Below are 20,175 nucleotides of genomic sequence, written 5' to 3' on the forward strand. Positions count from 1 at the left end.
ATAAATATATGTATTTCTTTAATATTGAAGAAATATAATTATACATTAAAAATAATATTAATAATTTATAAATATTGAATAAAACCATATTCTTCTTTACAAATCCAAAATAAAAACAAAATTTATATACCATATAATCGTTATTTAAACTAATTCATGATAGCTTTACTGTTTATCATCATAAAATTAATATTTTTATCATATTTACTATTTTTTATATAATTTTTAGAACAATTCATGATAAAAAAACAATCCGTAGATACCAACTATTTTTTATGTTCTGCTGCGTTAAAAACAAATATCAATCAAGTTAATTCTTGATTGGCAAATTTATTTATCAGTAAATTTTGTTGGGATTAAATCTGTATTTTTTTTACTATGCTTTTGTAGGTACATCATAGAATGACGGCATTTTTGCTAGTGTCATGTTCCTCTGGTTAATTTAATTTAAGTTAAAATTTAATTAAAATTTACATTTTAAATGATAGTGTTGTTCTGTTCTATGATCTCTCGACATCTTGGAAGCTTCTCCGTCGGATACGATTCTCTCCGATTCCTCCATCAGATCAGAGGCTTTAGAGCCGTTTCCGGTCAGCTGATTATTGCTTTTTCCTTTAATTTTTTTCAATCCTAATAATCTCTCTTTCCTTTGCTTCTTTTATAATTACTGCTTCTCCACTTTCTTCAAAATCCTCACCAAATTTAATCGACATTTAGGCTGGAAACTCCGATGGAATGGCATGATTCTAGTCGCTCTGATTGGGCTAGATCGAGTTAGGACTTAGGCAGACAGGTTTATGAATTTATGCGGCTTAATTTCGTTGTTATTTGTCATTTCATGTGGTCTGCGTTGCTCTTTCCATAACTGCAACTCGTTGATGAACAAGAAATTTCCCTAACATGCGTTATCAATATTCTGATTTTCGATTTTGCCTTTGCCGTCCTTCGAAATCTCAAGTGAACTGGACTATAACACACTATTTTGTTGTGTAACGCGCCTGCCCCTCTTCGTTTTACCCTCAGTAACTGCTTGATTTAGTTCACATTTCTTTCCGCAAGTTTATTCTACAAATTTGAAGGACATTGGTTGCAACTAGCTTTTATGCTGGCAAGTTATTCATTCTCTCAGAAAAAAGAAAAGTAAAATTCATTTAAACAATCGTTTATATTCATTTATATATATGTTGTTTGGTGAACCACTAAATTCCTTTCTTCTAATATTTCTCAATTTTTTTTTCCTTTTCATGAAATGGTAATTTCTTTTCCTTGCAGCATAGGTAGGGCGAATTAGTTGCATAAAGATTATGGCTGAATTCATGGAGCTGGAAGGGCAGGATGGGGTTCGGATGGCTTGGAACGTGATACCAGGGACAAAGCAAGAGGCAAGTAACTGTGTGGTGCCAGTGTCAGCCGTCTACACTCCGATCAAACCATTCCCCAACATGCCGGTCCTACCCTATGCTCCTCTCCGTTGCCGCAATTGCCGCTCTGTCCTCAACCCCTTCTCCATCGTGGATTTTGCTGCCAAGATTTGGATCTGCCCCTTCTGCTTCCAGCGCAATCACTTCCCTCCCCACTATGCCTCCATCTCAGACGAAAATCTCCCTGCTGAGCTCTTCCCTCAGTACACCACCATTGAGTACCAATCCCCAGGGGAGGCCTCCTCCATTCCTCCTGTCTTCATGTTCGTTGTTGACACCTCCATTATTGAAGAGGAAATGGCATTCCTGAAGTCTGCATTGTCCCAGGCCATAGGCCTTTTGCCCGACAACTCTCTTGTTGGTTTGATCACATTTGGCACCCTCGTTCATGTGCATGAGCTTGGCTTCAATACCATTCCTAAGACCTATGTCTTCAAGGGCTCCAAGGATGTCTCTAAAGAACAGCTTCTTGAGCAGATGAACTTCTTCCTTATCAAGCCCAAGCCCCCCACTGGTGTCATTGCTGGTGCCAGAGATGGCCTGTCTTCTGAGAGCATTGCCCGATTCCTGTTACCTGCCTCTGACTGCGAGTTTGCCCTCAATTCGGTAAGTTTTGAGCAAAATTTTCTTTTTACCATGTCTAATTCAATGCTAAACCACTGGATTCCCTTTCTAGATCTTGGAGGAGCTCCAGAAAGATCCTTGGCCCACTCCTGTTGATCAACGAGCTAGCAGGTGTACAGGCACTGCCTTGAGTATTGCTGCCAGTTTGTTGGGTGCCTGCGTTCCTGGTTCTGGAGCTCGAATCTTGGCATTTATTGGTGGCCCCTCAACTGAGGGCCCTGGTGCTGTAAGGACTGCTTTGTTTCCTTATTCTTCATTCATCATGATAACAATCTATTTCTATTAGTTTTATTTACCTGTTTACCAATCTTCTCCTTGTAGATTGTCTCAAAGAATCTATCTGAGCCAATACGTTCCCATAAGGACCTAGACAAAGATTCTGCTCCCCATTATCATAAAGCAGTTAAGTTCTATGAAGCTCTTGCAAAGCAACTTGTGCACCAAGGACATGTGCTTGATCTCTTTGCTTGTGCCCTTGACCAAGTTAGTATTTGCTTGCACTTTTTAATAATAACAGCTTTTATCCTTTTTCTTATCTAGTATAAAAGCATTCTAGTTGTGGCTTCTTACCTGCACCCGTCTAATTTCCTTGGATAAAATCACATTCTTCTGTTGTGATATGTTATTTTGTCCTAGGTTGGTGTTGCTGAACTTAAAGTTGCTGTTGAGAGAACCGGGGGACTCGTTGTGCTTGCAGAAAGTTTTGGTCACTCAGTATTTAAGGACTCTCTTAGGCGTGTTTTCCGTCCAGAGGACAAGGATCTTGGACTATCTTCAAAGTAAGGCTTTGTTGAACTTAGTCTTGTGCCTTATGTTACGCTGGCTTCATTTTTTCTAAAATACTTTTGTCCACACGAATTCAGACATGGGTATGGAGGGTACAATCCTCTGATTATGTGGAAAAAAATTTAGAAAATTGAGCATACCTGTCCCAGACACATGCTTATATCTGACACTCACCTTCAAGTCTAGTAATGTAACTTGAGCCACCATTGCCTTCCTATAGTTGCATGGTACTTAACACGAACCAGCTCTGAAATATCCATTCTTCTTGATTTTATTAGTCCATTCTGTGCAGCATTAATTTGCCTTGATACTAGCTGGTTTATGTTAGCCTATCGAGGACAATGGTTGTTTCTATTTCAAATTTCATGTACTCCTGGATGCTTTGTGTTGTGTAATTGAATTGCCTGTTTAAACGTTCTATAACTTTTCTATTTTATAACTCATGATAGCTGAACCATTGAACAATCTGGATAACTTATTGCTTGGCTTGTAGTGGTATATTTGAGATCAACTGTTCAAAGGACATCAAAGTTCAGGGTATTCTTGGGCCCTGTGCATCTCTTGAAAAGGTATAGATGAAAGACTTACATGGTTTCCTCTTTCTACTGGCCATGCTTAAAGTGTCTAATTGTTAGTAACTATGTGCAGAAAGGTCCTTTGTGCTCTGACACCATAGTGGGGCAAGGAAGCACTAGTGCATGGAAAATGTGTGGCCTCGATCAAGCTACGTCTTTATGTTTAATATTTGAGATTGTTAAGAAGGAGATCCCTGATGCTACTCTTCAGTCCTCAAACAATCAATTTTATTTCCAATTTCTAACATAGTATGAACTCTTACCTTATATACATTATATTGATTCTTGTTTTAATATTATGGTGGTAGCAGTTCAAACATCTTTGGCTCACAGTTATATTTCTACAGTTACCAGCATAGAACCGGCGAAATGAGACTTCGTGTTACAAGTCTTTCAAGAAGATGGGTTGCTGGACCTGGAAGCATACAGGTAGCCTTTGATTTTCTATTGTAATTAATTTATTTTTCTCAGGTACTATCCTTTCATTGAATTATTGATTGTCTCTTCAATGATTTATTGTTTGATGACTTTTGCTCCACTAAAAGACTTTCCCTGCAATTTCATGTTTATTGTCAATTAGCAATAATAACAAAAGGGAAAAGGAAACAACCAAGCCAACTGTGTCTAATTTGCCTTTGATGCTATGCAACTTTCTAAGAAAAAATGAAAATCACAGCTGATATGGATGGGGAAGATATCCTGTGATCTTGATTTGACACTCATTTAATATGCTTGAAAAAAAGTATATAAGCAATCAGTTGAGACTTGAGGCAGTTTACAAATTTGCTTGGATGTTCAAAGGAGAGTATATGTGAAATCTGTTGCGAAGCTTGTAGCGTGTTTAACATTGGACTACTAGGTAGGTACAAATATATAGGTTGGTTGGTGGAACAGAGATGGATACTATATTACATTATTGAAGGTAATTATTTAAATTTATTTGGTGTCTGTGTATTGATTAGAGGCTGAAATTACTACTTGCAAAAATGGGAAAAAAAATTGAAATATAGGAAGTAGGAACCATTTATGTGGGCTTTGATATTTGGGATTGATTCTTTGGCTCGATTATTAAAAGGGGAAGCTATGTAGGTTGGCATGGCATCTCAAAACATTAATCTACTACAAACTACAAATGGCTGAAGAAGTTTATCCTTTTCCCTTTTTGATGCACTGAGTACCACTTCATTTGGCTTCAGAGGTTTTACATTCTTTTAAACATTTAATAATGTCTGTTTTCGTCTTCTTGAAGAATAGTGTGAATTTTAGCACTGACTTTAGCCTTGAGTTGTACATGACTCAAGCAATGGAATGACATTAAGAATCATACTAGATAAAATAGTACAGGAATAGATGATGAACTTTATACTATGCAACTTCTTGAATTTCAGTCCTTATTGGAAGTTATTTTGTATTGCCTACACCAGTTTTTTTCCTTTCTCCAACATAGAGACCCTTGATCGATGCACATTGTTGCATACATTATGATAGATCATCACTATTAAGTATATTAGCTTGGATAGTTTGGACTTTAAGGTGATGATATGGCATTGTAGCTAGTAACATCTCTTTATTGAAATATACATTTGAGAACCTGTGTAGTTCTTTGGCCAAATCACTTTAGTTTTTTCATTTCTACTTGCTCTTTATTTGTTTCCCTGTTTCATCCCCCCCCCCCCCAAAAAAAAAAAGAAAAATAATAGTAATAATAAAAGGATAAAGGAGCATTCCTCACTTTCTCTGCCCTTGTAAGTTTTCTTTCTGTCTTTTACCTTCAAAATCCCATATCAGCTATCAAACAATGAACACGAAAAAATGAGAGGAATTCCTATGATTTGCTTTTTGTAACAACAGTAAGAAAAACCATCTCAATGAATCTCAAAAGTAACTGGATCAACTAACGAAATAAATTCTGGAGCATAGAGAAACTTTGGCCAAATCATCCAAATAAATCAAAATTTGCCAGTCTACCAACCATCTTCATCTGTTGTCATCTTCTTCTGCAATGCACCAGTTTCAAACTCAAATGTTGGAACTCGCAAACCCAAAGACATGATGTATCTGTGAAATGGGATCTGTATACCTCAAATCTATTGGCACATATGCACATTGTTGCATACATTATGATAAATCATCACTATTAAGTATATTAGCGTGGATAGTTTGGACTTTAAGGTGATGATATGGCATTGTAGCTAGTAACATCTCTTTATTGAAATATTTATTTGAGAACCAGTGTAGTTCTTTGGCCAAATCACTTTGGTTTTTTCATTTCTACTTGCTCTTTATTTGTTTCCCTGTTTCATCCCCCCCCCCAAAAAAAAAAATAATAATAATAATAAAAGAAAAAAGGAGCATTCCTCACTTTCTCTGCCCTTGTAAGTTTTCTTTCTGTCTTTTACCTTCAAAGTCTCACATCAGCTATCAAACAATGAACACGAAAAAATGAGAGGAATTCCTATGATTTGCTTTTTGTAACAACAGTAAGAAAAACCATCTCAATGAATCTCAAAAGTAACTGGATCAACTAACGAAATAAATTCTGGAGCATAGAGAAACTTTGGCCAAATCATCCAAATAAATCAAAATTTGCCAGTCTACCAACCATCTTTATCTGTTGTCATCTTCTTCTGCAATGCACCAGTTTCAAACTCAAATGTTGAACTCGCAAACCCAAAGACGTGATGTATCTGTGAATTGGGATCTGTATACCTCAAATCTATTGGCACATATGCACATTGTTGCATACATTATGATAGATCATCACTATTAAGTATATTAGCGTGGATAGTTTGGACTTTAAGGTGATGATATGGCATTGTAGCTAGTAACATCTCTTTATTGAAATATTTATTTGAGAACCAGTGTAGTTCTTTGGCCAAATCACTTTAGTTTTTTCATTTCTACTTGCTCTTTATTTGTTTCCCTGTTTCATCCCCCCCCAAAAAAAAATAATAATAATAATAAAAGAAAAAAGGAGCATTTCTCACTTTCTCTGCCCTTGTAAGTTTTCTTTCTGTCTTTTACCTTCAAAGTCCCATATCAGCTATCAAACAATGAACACTTTGCTTTTTGTAACAACAGTGAGAAAAACCATCTCAATGAATCTCAAAAGCAACTGGATCAACTAACGAAATAAATTCTGGAGCATAGAGAAACTTTGGCCAAATCATCCAAATAAATCAAAATTTGCCAGTCTACCAACCATCTTTATCTGTTGTCATCTTCTTCTGCAATGCATCAGTTTCAAACTCAAATGTTGAACTCGCAAACCCAAAGACGTGATGTATCTGTGAATTGGGATCTGTATACCTCAAATCTATTGGCACATATTCAACAAAAAATTAATTACTAAACAGGCCTAGAGTCCAAATAATGATACAAAAATATCTATGTGTATGTGTAAGAAAAATTGAAAGAAGAGACTAGAATTTTAAAGGCAGAACCTATTTTGTGAAAGAGAATGGAAATTAAATATCCATTCACCCTATGTTGCTAGTACCTAGCTGCTCAAATAGCCATGCTATGAAACATTACACAAAGGAAGCTAGTTTTAGATGATCCTTTATCATTTGATGGTGATATTTGTCTTGGTGAATATTACCAGTGATAAATAAATAATTAATTTAATGAATTGTCAAGGTATATTTGTCTTTCACTATTTGCGCTCTTAGAGTTGGTACTTTATTATATGGCATGTCATTCATTATTTTCACTCTTAGATTTGGTACTTTTATGTATGGCATGTTATTCATTATTTTCACTCTTAGATTTTGTACTTTTATGTATGGCATGTCATTCATTATTTATATTGATAAATTAACATCATCTAATACATTGTTGACATAACAGTTGCAAACTAACAAAATGGATTGAAGTGAATATTGGATCTTTGTCCTTGGCTAAATCGGGAGTTTAGCCATGTATGAAAAAACATTAAAAAAGAAGAAGCTAGTTTTAGATGATCCTTTATCACTTAATCGTGATACTTTTCTTGGTTAATATCACAAGTTTGCTAGTTCTCTTATCCCCTTCATCAGGTAAACTTGAATAATTTTGCATATTTTTCCTTCTTATCTATTGCCTTTTAATTCCTTATCCCCTTCGAAGATGGGGAATTGTTTACTAGGAATATTTATCAGGTGTCAGGTTCTCAACTTTACTTTTCAGTATTTCACACGATTTCACCTAATCAAGCGACATTTAATGCTGTAGGACTTGATTGCTGGATTTGACCAAGAAGCAGCAGCCGTGGTGATGGCACGCTTAGTGTCTTTCAAAATGGAAATTGAGGTACTCTTTATATCAAACATAATGTTTTTCAAGTTTTTTTAATCCAGATGATTCTTGGAAGAACCGGTATTTCATGCAAGCCAATATTTTACACGACACACACGTATGTAATTATTTTTGAATGTATTGCTTCACTGATACTAGCGGACTTTTTGAACCTTTCTCCTTGGGTGATGTCAGGGTACATGCTTTTAACCACAGTGCCTAGTGTGCTTGAGGTCACTGACAAACTGCCTTTTAGATTTGAGGAAATATTTTTATAATTGTGGGACTGCTTCCTCCATGCCCCCTTTTTTTTGCTATGAAAGGTAATACTAGAGGAAAATGAAGGAAATTCATAAAGGGCACACTACCTAATTACATTGGAAGTATTCCAAGCCTCGCATTAAGAAAGGAAAGGAGTGTGGTTATAAAGTAATCCGATTCATTTAAGAAAGGGATCTGAAACCGTTAGTTTAGGACTTCAAGATTCTTCCTCCCTCCGCACCAGGTAGTGCAAACAAGACACTGAGACATAGTCCCCAACATTTCTAAAAGTGTAAGGTACATACATTTTGGAAGGAAACTCAACCTAAAATCTCAGCAGCACAATACTATTCTAGTCATCCTGCAATATGCAGGAAACCACTAACAAATAGACCATTGTTCTCTAGCAACAATGCAAGGAGCTGAGAACTGACATCATCCTGTTGAGATTTTTTTAAAATCTTACCCTGTATGCAGAAAGATGCTTGGCTTTTATATGATCTGGTGTTTGCATCTCCTAAATGTACTCCCTGTTTCTCCATATTCGTTTTTTTTTTTTGTACAAATTAAGGTTGTGTAGTACATTTTTTACTTTTTTCTATCCTTACCGAGTTACAGACTTCTTCATCTCCTTATTGTATCATGTGTGATGTTTTTTTCCTGGCCCAAGCAACAGCTTTTCATTAGATGTTTAAAATTGGTATATGGGTACTTGAGAACTAGGAGAGATGAATGGGCTTTTCCCACAGCCTATTCAAATACTCCTTTAAGTGTTGTTTTCATTCCTCTGTGCAATTTTTTGACCTGTGTGATTGTGGTGTTTACTATTTTTAAATATTGGCATGCAGGCTGAATTTGACCCTATAAGATGGTTGGATAAAGCATTGATACATATGTGTTCCCGTTTTGGGGATTACCAAAAGGATAGCCCATCTTCTTTCAGCCTGTCTCCAAGGTTCTCAATATTTCCTCAGTTCATGTTTCATTTGCGACGTTCACAATTTGTCCAGGTAGTCCATCTTGGTTTTTATAAATCACATACTTTTCATCACAGTAACTGAAAAATATGACCTAATATAGGTTATGGGATATTGGAATTTTCTTCAAATAAGCTGGTTCATGCCTTACAGGTTTTCAATAACAGCCCTGATGAGACAGCATACTTCAGAATGATCCTGAACCGGGAAAATGTTGCCAATTCGGTTGTGATGATTCAACCTTCTCTGATTTCTTACTCATTTCAGTCTGCTCCCGAACCAGCACTGCTTGATGTGGCTGCAATTGCAGCTGACAGGATCCTGCTTTTAGATTCTTATTTCACCATTGTAATTTTTCATGGCTCAACTATTGCTCAGTGGCGGAAAGCTGGATACCACAATCAACCTGAGCATCAGGTAATATTTCTTGAATTTGGAATTTATATGTTCAGCTGAACAAGAAAAGCAAGTCTATATTTATCCAAAAAACTGACAAGGAAAGCCGATATTTGGAGGTCTGATGTTGGGCAAAACACAGATTGTCCACGTGGGGAAAGTGTAATTGCAGAAAGGCACCAAAAGTTAAGAAGTAGATACTATCTGAAAATTTAATCCTTTCATTGGTACCCATAAGTTTAGCCAAGGCTGTTTGTTGTCTTTTTTTTCTTGACCAGTATGGTCTCATTATCATGGACAGAGAATTACATGAACCTCCACTATTAAACAAGAAATATTGCTGCTGGTCATGAAATATTTTGGCCCGTAGTTTTAGAGACGTTGGCCTCAAATTCCGGAGTTTTTTTTCCCCACTACTTTTTTGCATTGGTAACATTAGCCTGTGTTTTGCATATATACTTAGACTGGATTATTATAATTTTATTTGGCCCTCTAATTATTTGTCTTAGGTTATAGAAACTATCCATGTTTAAGCAAACGGAAGACAACAAATATAACCTAATGCACCAGTCCTTGAAAAAAAAAGCATTAATATAAAATAGCCTAATCAGTTTAAAATATCCTAAATCTATGTACTAGAGTTCCAATTAATCCCTTGAAGTTAAAATAAAACAAAGCAACAAAATCAGTATTAATATTGCATCATTTTGCCTTCATATTTGCTTAGGGAAAAAGTAATTTAAATATTTACTAATCTCATACAAGTTGTGATAGAAAGTCTTAGATTATGCGTGAACCAAAAAAGAATAGAAAAAATACATCCTAAGAAATGCTCTCTTTTTTTTTTTCATTTTATTTGTACTTAAATCGAAAGATTTAAAAAAATAAATAAGAAAAACTGAGCCTTGGATAGTGCATATTTGTTATGAACATTTTCATTTGTTCCGTGTAGGCATTTGCCCAGTTGCTGCAAGCTCCTAGGGATGATGCAGATGCAATAATCAAGGAAAGATTTCCAGTTCCTCGTCTAGTCATTTGTGACCAGCATGGCTCACAGGTCAGAATCTGTTGTTCTTGTTGCTTGTATATTAAGTTTTTAATTGTGGATATAATATAATTAAGACTTAAGAGTACACAGTTGCAATTAGAGATGTCAAAAAACTCCGAGATGTTTAGGCTCCAACCTGCCTTGAGCCTATAGGGGTGGGATTTTCTTTGAACATGGGATTTCAGGGTGGAGCTGGTCAGTTTATTCCCTTAGAATTTTCAGAGTCTGGTTTAGGTAAAAGCTGCCTGCCTCAATATATTTACTGAAATGCCTTCAATTTGATAACTATATTTTTTTATTAGAATTTATAAGCTATATTTTAATTTTATAAATATATATTTTTATATTTTGATTACAATTTCTTAATTTTATAAGATCGTATAGCATGGAGTTGGTTTAGTTTTGTAAAAATTAATATAATCTAAAATTTCCATGTGAGTCGAGGTAGAATCTGGGAAATTATTTCAAGGTTGAGGTTGGAGTTGGAGTTGCGTGCTAAAGTATTAAATAAAGTTCCAGGCAGGGGCGAGGGTGGGGCAGGTTCAGGTTTGAGTAAAAATCAAGTGCGAGCAAAAATCACCCTTTGCCCTCTTTAATATATTATGCAACATTCATTCATCTTCTTGTTGGAAATCTGGTGTTATTAAGAGAGTGTGTGATGAAATGATTGTGGATGTCAGGCCCGTTTTCTTCTAGCAAAGTTGAATCCTTCCTCAACATACAACTCAGACAGTCATCATCCGGGCGGAGATATAATCTTTACTGATGATGTCAGCTTTGAGGTGTTCTTGGATCATCTCCAGAGATTAGCAGTTCAATAATCTTTTAATGAATATGATAGAGCTGTAGGGAAAGGGAATTTTGTAAAATTTATTATCATTTAAACTTTTGTATAGTAATTTTAATGCAAAACTCGTGCTCTTTTTTTTTTTAATTAACGAATTTCAGTCACAAGGAATGGAGGGAACACAGTCTTCTTCTTTTTTTTTTTTTTTTTTTTATCATGTGGAGGGATACATTCGAACTTCGAAGATGCTATATGGTTATTAATTTGTAAGACACTTCTCTTTTTGGTGAGAAAATGAGGGAGTGGTGAGTTCATTTTAGGACATACCCTTTTTTTAATATATATATTAGGACTAGAATCTCAAATATTTGATCTATCAGAAAAGGAGAAATAAGTTGGAAAGTTCGACACATTTTTAGGTAGAATAATAGAAGGAAAGAGCATATGTTAAGTCTCTTAAGGGGGTAGAGAGTTGGAAAATTTTATTAGAGATAAACCCAATGACTTATAACAAAAATAAAATGTAATCACTGCAGCGATAGTTGGTTCTTAGTTCAATGGTAAGATCGAAGTCCTGAGAATGTATGAATTTTCTCTTCTTATATTTCAAGTTCCAGTGAATCTTTATAGTGAAAATTTTGTATTTAATTGTTCAGTTGACGTTTCATTTAGCTTTGTTGACACGTCGAGTCTTGTAATTGGTTGCATGAATTTTATCTCTGAATGCTATATTCTTAGCCATTTTAGATCACAAAAAAGTTGTGCAACGCGCCACTCTAGCAGTCACTACGGGATTCCACAGTACAAGGCTAGAATTTTTTGAATGCTAGCTCTTATAATTTGTGCTGATACCAAATAAATAAATAAATTAAATTAAATCATTATGGTTTTATTATGTCCTTAACATAATGGTTAACATGGAACAATTTGGTTTAGCAGCATGGAAATCCTAATCCTGCAAAGTACTGTATCTACATCAACATCTCACCAACACAATACAGAGCACCAGATAGAGATGATCTCCCACAGCTGACATGCAAAGCAACACCAACACACCAAAAAATAATAATAATAATAATAATGGTAAGAGAAAAGCAGAAGTTTTGGCCATTCAGCCAAGCTAGTTCATTTTAGCTTAAGGACTGAGAGAGAAAATGTCGATAACCTCGTTTTTATAAATGTCCTAGCTTTGGCGAATCTTCATGTCACTTGGTTTACTACCCCTAAACGCTGAAAGGGAGAAGAAAGACCTTGGCCCTGAAAGAAAATAAAAGGCAAAAAATATTAGAATTGGGAAGGAAAAAGAAAATAAACATTTTATTCCAGAAGATTAAAAGGAGAGGAACTGGATTAATAATGACATGGATGTTGACCTTTGGTAGTGGAGGAAGCTGCAGAGACACCTCCCTTTTGCAATTTGTGTGCATCAAATGTGCTAATGCCTGATTGAGCTGCATAACCAAAATATGCAGTCCTTTCATAAGAAATAGGTGAAGATTCAAGGAATGTAATATTTACAATTATTTTTGTATTTTCCAGAAACTTGAGCAAAAACTTGAGCAAAGAAGCCAAAACAGACGACCAATAGAATAATGAACCACAGGACACAGGCATGAAAGCAGTTACTCCTATGATTTTGACCTAGAGCCACCTCGATTCTATCCATATGAGACAAACAGTTTGACAGAAATAAGAATGTAATGATTATGGAAAAAGAGAAAAATCAAAATATACCAGATGGAAGCTCATGAGCAACCAAGTGATTTTCATATCCATCCGATAACAAAGTCTTTTGTTGCCCATAGTTCTTTGCATGAAGAGCAGCCTTTCGTAGTAGGTTATCAGCATTTTTCTTAATATAAACTTTTGATTCTTCTGTGTCATCCTCTCCTTCAGAAAAGACAGACGGGCTAGACCAACCCGACATATTTGCATCCCCCTTACTCTTCCGAGCAAACTTCAACAGCCTCTTCAATCCCTTGGGTGCATCCTTTTGGTAGACCATTGCAGGAGGATTTTCAGCATTTCCCCATTCGGTAGTATCAGCTTCACTACTTTCTTCTTGCAGCATCTGTGACAAAGAGTGACGGACACGAGGACTAGCCGATCCAACAGGTGCAGTGCAAGTTGAAGAGGTAATTTCACCCATTTGGTCATCACATTGGTCAGGCAGTTTCTGCTGCTCTTCTATTTCTACCCAGGCAGTTGGTGAGATGGTTGATTCTTCCGCACCTTGGGAAGAACCACCTACATTTTTTAGGTCCTCTTCAAAGTCAGGAGCAAGTTCATCAACACTCTCAGTCACATCACATTTCTGGTGGTCGTTTGCCTGTGTTTCTGGTAGAATAGCATCATCACTGTGATCCAGTGATGAAAAATGCTGATCTTCGAGGTCATTCACCAAGACAGAAGAATTAACATTGACATCACTCTCCTGAGCATCAATTGAATTTTCAGTGTTTTTCAAAGGGTCCTCCAATTGAGAAGGATTTTTTATCTTGTTAACGGCACCAACAGTAGAGGTCAATCCAGAACCTTTGCGGAGAAATGGCTTTGATTCCAGTGGAACTACAGTACTTTTCTTTGTTACCTTGTTATACAAACTAGGCTTTGCTGAAACCACACTGGATGAGTCTTCACGTGCTACTGCAACTTTTGTCCTGGTTGTTTTGTTGCTTTTCATTGAATTTTGCTGCTGCTTCTCATTCACACCAATTGAACCTTGTTTAGAAGTCTGCGTTGCGTTCACTTTTCTTCGTTGCGGGTGGGAGTTTTCCACTTTAGGACTCAGTCGAGGTACTGATTGTGCTGACTGAGGTTTCCGACTTGTTGGCACAGTGCCAGAAGAAGAGATTCCAGCAGAAATTTTAGCTGGTGATGTTCCTCTTGTTCTTGGTGATGGCGTTGAAGGCCATGACTTACGAGTAGCAGGCAATGGGGATGTTCTAGATGAGATCCTCTTTGCACTTGAAGCTTTTGTGGTTTCTTTTACTGTTTCCTTCATTGTAGCTGGCTGAGGACTCTTTTGTACCTTTTGGGAATTTTTAACAGATTTTAGGGCCTTTGTTGGAGGATCCTTTTTACATAAATTATTAACTTTTGTGGAAGCCATTTCTGCTTTCCTCTCATCAAGAATTTTCTGCATTGCTTTAAATGTTGCTTCTTTTTCAGCACGCTTTCCAGCATTTTCTCCTCTAAGTTTTTTATCCCTCTTCTCCTTGTAATGGTCATAAAATCCACCTCTCTGCTCTGGAGGCAGATTTTGCCTGACTTTAGTTTGAGGCTTCTTACGGCTAGCGGGCTGATTTTCCATCATTCTTTTGAACATTTGGTTCAACTCCACTTCCTTTTTCCGATTCCATTCAGCTGAGCTTTTTGACCTTTCATTAGCTTCCTCTTCTTGGATTATATCTGTGACCTCATGAACATCTATTGGACTAGCCAAGCTCTCTTCCAGCCTTTCTAAATTCTTATCAACAGTCTCATCGACATTGTGTGCATCGGTTCTAGTATCAGGTTCCAAATTAACTTCTGACCTCATGATATCATTATTAGGAGGCTCCAGAACAGGATCTTCAGAAGCATTCTGTGATAGGCATTGGGAGGAGGATTCATTCATACCTGCACTCCATCTTCTCAATACAGACTTACTTGCACCAAGAGAGATGTTTGCTAATGAGTTCCTTTTAGGAACATCAGTAATCTGGTCCCTTTGTTTTCTCTCAAAAAGATTGATTGCATCTTGAACACTCATACGCTGAACATTATTCTCAGGTTTATTAGCATGTCCTGATCCTTCCTCTTCACTACCATCCGAAGCTACATCTCTTTGAGGAAATATCTTTTCTCTAGGAGGAATGTAACTAAGGCTCTTAATGGTCAGAGCAGGGGCCCTACGTGAGCCACTCCTCCCTATTTGAACCCTTCGCATGGGAGACGCTGAACGTCTAGGTGATGCAGATCTTATAAGAGCTCGACTTCTTTCTGCAGACGTTTGAATCTCGTCGCTTGAGTCAGAAGATTCCTCACTTTCTGTTGAGCTCTGACGTTCAACTTGGGCAGCTTTTGCTGGTGAAACACCATACTTAACTGGCGTTTCTGAACTGGGTGGCTTTGATATTTGATTATTTCCACCAGTCTTGTTTATTCTGTCAGTCATTGAAGCAAAAGTGGATGAAGACTTTTCATCATCAGACACAGTAGCAACTTGATTCTTTTGGCTCAGCTCTTGAAACTTGTAAAAAAGATTCCTGCAATAGACTTACTAAGATTATTTTTTGCTTATAATTCATTTCAATAAACAATCTATATATATAAGAAATTCAAATGTTTTGGTAAAAGTATTGCATTACAAATTGTTCAAGCAAATAAGAATTTAAAAGATCCATGCACTTTCTTTTGGAAGGCAACTTACTTTACATCATTTACTCCAAAATTTTCAGCAAATTTGGCTATGTGAGTGATTTCTTTGTGGGAGCAGGTTTCTCCAACGGACTGGTTAAAAGCTGCAACAAACTCACTTCTTAATGCTGTAAGTCTTGAGTCCATAGCACGTAAGAGCTCATTCCTAGCAATAAACTTTCCATAGGTTAGTTACAATTTTCAGGAGAAATTAAACACCCTGACAAACAAACCATAATACATATATTATATATACATAAATATTATACTAGTGAACTTACTTTGAGGAATCTGACAATGAATTGTGACCGTCAATCTGCAGAGATCAAGTGCATATATTAGTGGCAACAACATAAATTAGAATAATAAGAACAACTACTAGAGGACCTAAAGGAAATTTTGATTACAAAAAGTTTTGAAGAACAGCGGTTACTTTGGATGCTAGTAGCACGTCTCCTGAGTTGCAAGTATCTGTTGAACAAGGAAAGAGAACAATTAATCTCTCAAGGCATTTAGGTTCAATTGGAAAAACACAAAACCAGGGAGATAAGCAAGACAGACAAGGGACAACACTTCTGTTCCCAATTAGTTTAAAAAGAAACCTCAATCATATGTTAAAGTCTTCAGTTTATTTGCAATGCAAATAAATAGAAGGCAATAAGATGAATGAATAGTACTCCTTTTATACCAAGTATCTAAGAAAATTGTAACATTAAATTCACTCAAACATAACATTTACCTTTTTCGCTGCTTTGAATATGATCTTGGTGACCCTGAGAAGAAGAAGAAGAAGAAGAAGAAGAAGAAGAAGAAGAAAAAGAAACTTTTGTTAGCGATGGCTCCTACATATAATTAAAAATCTAGAGACAGTCAAAGACACAGACAATATTTTATCACTTACCTGAGCATATAGAGAAAGATGAAATTTTCTGGCTTCCTCCAAAAGAGACATCTCACCTTCAATACCTTTAGCAGTATCCACTAAATCAGTTGAACCAACAAGATGTACGAATCTGAGAAAGTACAAAGGGGGTAAGCGCATGCAGAACTAAAATGCCCCCCGATTCAGAGGTCCGACCCAGCTTGACTCCTGATTAATCAGGACCCTATCAGATGTAGGAGGACCTCTGACAAAAAAATGGAAAATGAGAAAAAGGAGAACCTGGTGAAAGTAGATTTAGTAAACCAGTGAGCATAGTTGAGATTGTTAGGAGGTTGGAGTTTGTAGTCAGCTTTGGAGCCTTGGGTGTACAAGTTTTGTAGGTCTGGTAAATGGGGCAAGAGCTTCTCCAGAACCCCAACTCCCACTTTTTCTACTTTGTTGTCACTACAACTATATGCCTCATACCTAATACATATAATTCAACATAGCAGAGAATGAGTATTCCATCGTAGATAAAAAGAGTAAGTGAGTTAGTGACATTGGAGATGCAGGTTGAACCTGTTTTCAGCAGGTAGGATCTGAATGGTGGCGTAATCTAAAGGCGAATCTCCATCCATCTCTTGAAATTCCTTTTTGGGTACCTAACAAAAACCAAAAATAGAAACAAAATGGTTAACGGAAATGGCGAAATCAGTCGCAACTCAGCTGCTGCATTATTGGATTCGGATCTGAAAGAGTTAAGAATGCACACCACCACTATATCTACAGCTACAAAGCTTTAGCTTTTTTGAAAGGGACACAAGCAATAAAATCAATCGCCTTTCAACTGCAACTTCACCTTGTACTAGTAGTAGTAGTAGCAGCAATTGAAAGCGCAATTTTAGTTCTGACACCCCCCAATAAAATGCAAAATTGGTGGTTTGATTTTGATTTGGTTTCCATGAAATAGAAATTAGAAAAATAAAAATAAATTTACCTTGTGAAAGTTGAAACAGAAACAAAATGACGCAGTGGCAGTGGCAGTGGCAGTGACAGAGCCTCCTCTCCTCTCCTCTCCTGAGAGTGTATGGAGATAGAATGTGAACTGAAATCTGAAAAAGTATCAAGAGACTGGAAAACCAGATGTATGGTTTCGTCATTGGTGTTGGATTTTCTGTGTTTTTTTTTAAAGAAAAATTGGATGAATTATTATTTATTTTAATTATCAATATATTAAATTAATTGAATATGTCGAAGTTAATTAGTTAAATAGGACTTTCCTGTTGACATACCAGTAAAAGTACTTGTATTTGGATGCATTTTTCGATAATTACACATTTTCATACTATTGTGAGGAAAATATGTTCAACTGGATTTTTTTATGTTTTTCTCCAAAAATGATTTATTTTTAAAAATTTTTAAAAAATCGATTTATTTCACCAATTAACTTCTTTTTCATATAACTAATAAAATATTATTATTAACAGTAATAATAATAATTGGAACGTAAATGGTGTTTTACCTTTAATTTTGTCTCTATCTGTCTAAAGATCCCCTATCAATAAAATTAAAGCGGTAGACCCACCGATTACTATTTATTAACTAATTTCTCATTTAATTTTAATTTTAATAAACAATTTAATTTCCTACTGAATTTTGGTCAACGGACCCAATTAATCGGCCAAAATATTGACTTCGACAAAATAAAATCCAGCTATGGGCTTATTATTTTTTATCTCCTTTTTTCCTTGAAAGGATTTTTCTTCTTCTTCTCCTTCTCTTTATTTTTATTTTTATTATCATATATTTATATTATAAATGAAATATATATTAAGAAAAATCAAATTTTAAAATAATATTGTAAAGGTCTTTCTTTATTTTAATATCTTTATTTTAATATCATTTAGAAAATAAACATATTCTTTAAAAAAATAAGTATTTATTTTGAGAAATTATACATTAAAAAACTCATATATATATAAACTATATTGTGATGAAGCCAAAAATAGATAATTTATTTTCTTTCTTTATTTTTAAATCTATTTGGTTTCTTCTCACATTCTAATATTTGTTTCTCAAGTCGAATAATTTGAATTTAAATTTTCTTTCATCTCCTTTTTCCGCTTGTATTTCTTATCATTTGGTATCAGAATGGAGGAAGGAGACAGAAGGAGGATCGAATTCAAGTTGTTTGACTAGATTTGATATGACATGAAAGGAGTCCAATTAAATCATTTGAAATATAAATCCTAACAAACTCAATCAATGACTCTAATCAAGAAAATAGTAGCAATATAAAATAAGAGTTTTACAATATTTTACCCAGACAATAATAAGAAAATAGTAGCAATATAATAACAAAATAACAACAAAACAACAACAGAAAAGAAAGTTTAGGTTGATTCAAACCGGACCCGACCAAAAATCCTACTTGAGGCATGATCCGTTTAAAAAACGAGCCTTATATTTTTGTGCAAGCCTATTTCGAGTCTATATTTTTACCTAAATTCTCTCAATTTTCAAGTCTAAACAGATGACTTAGCCTATAATCAAGTCCAAAAGGCAGGTAGAGGCCATGCCCTCTCCCTCCCAAAATAGAAAATTACAATTTTGTCCTCTTATAAATGTTAGATTATAAATAAATATATGATAAAATTATATTTTGAATCCACAAAAACAAAAAAAAATGTTTAGTCTCATTTAAATATGATGAAACTATAAATTAATATATAACAAAAATTATATTTTAAAAAATAAAAATTTATAATTCAATTTTAACTTCCTAAATTTTTTTTCTAGATTTTGCCCTAGTTATAATCTAGTATATATATATATTAGTTTTTTTCTTATTGCTGAAGGGAATTTTTAAGAAGATTTTTGTATTGTGATTTGAAATAACAAGTGTGTGGATGGTGAAAGGACCACATTGGGAACGTAAAGTGAACATGAAAAAAGAAAAAAAAAATTCAAAAATTCACGATTTGTAGTCATATGCTTATTCCTTATCCTCCTATCCTTACCTTTGCTCCACTGCTATTCCACCACTTCCTTTTCTTTTTGCTCTACTTTGCGTTGCTTATCATTCAAGTTTCCTAGGGGTTTCAAAACAACCTCCACCCCCCTGCCCTCTAATGCTTCACTTCAAAACAACTCAACCCAAATCAATACATTCATGCACGCATACATATACTAACATTTTTTCAATATTTCCTTGCAAGATATATCATGATCTCTTCAAAAAGTGAAAAGAGTTTAGTTAAAAATATAAGTTTAAAATTTATATTTGGACAATAAATAAGAACTGTTTAAAAAACGAGTCGGGTCTCAAGTAAAATTTTTTTTTAACTTGAGCCCAACTTGACCCAAATTAGCAAAAGACAAAAAATCTATTATTTTCTTGTTATTTTCTTACTATTTTGCTGCTATTTTTATTGTTATTTTCTTACTGTTTTGCTATCATTTTACTACTATGGTACTACTATTTTGTTGTTATTATTTGGATATTGTATAACTATTTTTTTATTGTTGATTTTGTTACTTTTTTAAAGGCATTTGTTTATTAAGTTACACCTATCTTAGTTTTATTTAAAAATAAATATATTTTTTAATTTGTTGAGAAATTTTCGTTTTAATGTTTTTAGTATTTTTAAAATTTTTTTCATATAAAAATTTAATTCAGACAGGTCAAACTGAGTCTAAATTTTAGCATTTTTATCCAGGTCAAATTTGAACAAGATTTTAGACTCATTTTTCAAACCAAAT

The 20,175-nt window shown here is 35.0% G+C and overlaps 2 protein-coding genes across 8 annotated transcripts; one reads left to right on the top strand and one right to left on the bottom strand.

Annotated features, from left to right (window-relative positions):
- The first annotated feature begins 384 nt into the window (after positions 1–384).
- On the top strand, positions 385–11,474 carry LOC107896564 (protein transport protein SEC23). Of its 6 annotated transcripts, none has more exons than XM_041077861.1 (14): positions 393–590; positions 718–1,108; positions 1,273–2,027; positions 2,098–2,271; positions 2,367–2,528; positions 2,682–2,824; positions 3,325–3,400; positions 3,480–3,655; positions 3,754–3,835; positions 7,619–7,696; positions 8,791–8,952; positions 9,073–9,336; positions 10,268–10,372; positions 11,044–11,474. In XM_041077861.1, exons 3-14 carry the CDS (start codon positions 1,305–1,307, stop codon positions 11,182–11,184), a joined length of 2,286 nt encoding a protein of 761 aa, XP_040933795.1. In that variant the 5' UTR covers positions 393–590; positions 718–1,108; positions 1,273–1,304; the 3' UTR covers positions 11,185–11,474. The 6 variants fall into 6 exon arrangements, with proteins under 6 accessions (XP_040933798.1, XP_040933795.1, XP_040933794.1 ...); XM_041077860.1 differs by having other exon boundaries at positions 718–793; XM_041077862.1 differs by having other exon boundaries at positions 718–793; positions 1,278–2,027.
- Positions 11,475–12,018: 544 nt separating this feature from the next.
- LOC107896562 (uncharacterized) lies at positions 12,019–17,650 on the bottom strand. Of its 2 annotated transcripts, none has more exons than XM_016821750.2 (11): positions 17,411–17,650; positions 16,993–17,075; positions 16,714–16,899; positions 16,453–16,564; positions 16,291–16,324; positions 15,985–16,022; positions 15,833–15,867; positions 15,565–15,717; positions 12,885–15,400; positions 12,524–12,601; positions 12,019–12,407 (listed from the first exon to the last, which is right to left on the bottom strand). In XM_016821750.2, exons 2-11 carry the CDS (start codon positions 17,049–17,051, stop codon positions 12,334–12,336), a joined length of 3,285 nt encoding a protein of 1,094 aa, XP_016677239.1. In that variant the 5' UTR covers positions 17,052–17,075; positions 17,411–17,650; the 3' UTR covers positions 12,019–12,333. The 2 variants fall into 2 exon arrangements, with proteins under 2 accessions (XP_016677239.1, XP_016677240.1); XM_016821751.2 differs by lacking the exon at positions 17,411–17,650 and adding an exon at positions 17,186–17,323.
- Positions 17,651–20,175: the final 2,525 nt, after the last annotated feature.

The sequence above is a fragment of the Gossypium hirsutum genome, chromosome A10, assembly GCF_007990345.1.
Source record: "Gossypium hirsutum isolate 1008001.06 chromosome A10, Gossypium_hirsutum_v2.1, whole genome shotgun sequence".
NCBI classification, from domain to species: domain Eukaryota; kingdom Viridiplantae; phylum Streptophyta; class Magnoliopsida; order Malvales; family Malvaceae; genus Gossypium; species Gossypium hirsutum.

What these genes read in the sequence shown, in the direction of transcription:
- LOC107896564 (XM_041077861.1), top strand. Translation starts at nt 1,305, where the DNA reads ATGGCTGAATTCATGGAGCTGGAAGGGCAGGATGGGGTTCGGATGGCT. An exon ending in CTTTCAAAATGGAAATTGAG is followed by an intron (nt 7,697 to 8,790) that starts GTACTCTTTATA and finishes ATTGGCATGCAG; the next exon opens with GCTGAATTTGACCCTATAAG. An exon ending in GACGTTCACAATTTGTCCAG is followed by an intron (nt 8,953 to 9,072) that starts GTAGTCCATCTT and finishes CATGCCTTACAG; the next exon opens with GTTTTCAATAACAGCCCTGA.
- LOC107896562 (XM_016821750.2), bottom strand. Translation starts at nt 17,051, where the DNA reads ATGGATGGAGATTCGCCTTTAGATTACGCCACCATTCAGATCCTACCT. An exon ending in TCATTGTCAGATTCCTCAAA is followed by an intron (nt 15,718 to 15,832) that starts GTAAGTTCACTA and finishes GTTTATTGCTAG; the next exon opens with GAATGAGCTCTTACGTGCTA. An exon ending in TTTGGAGTAAATGATGTAAA is followed by an intron (nt 15,401 to 15,564) that starts GTAAGTTGCCTT and finishes AGTCTATTGCAG; the next exon opens with GAATCTTTTTTACAAGTTTC.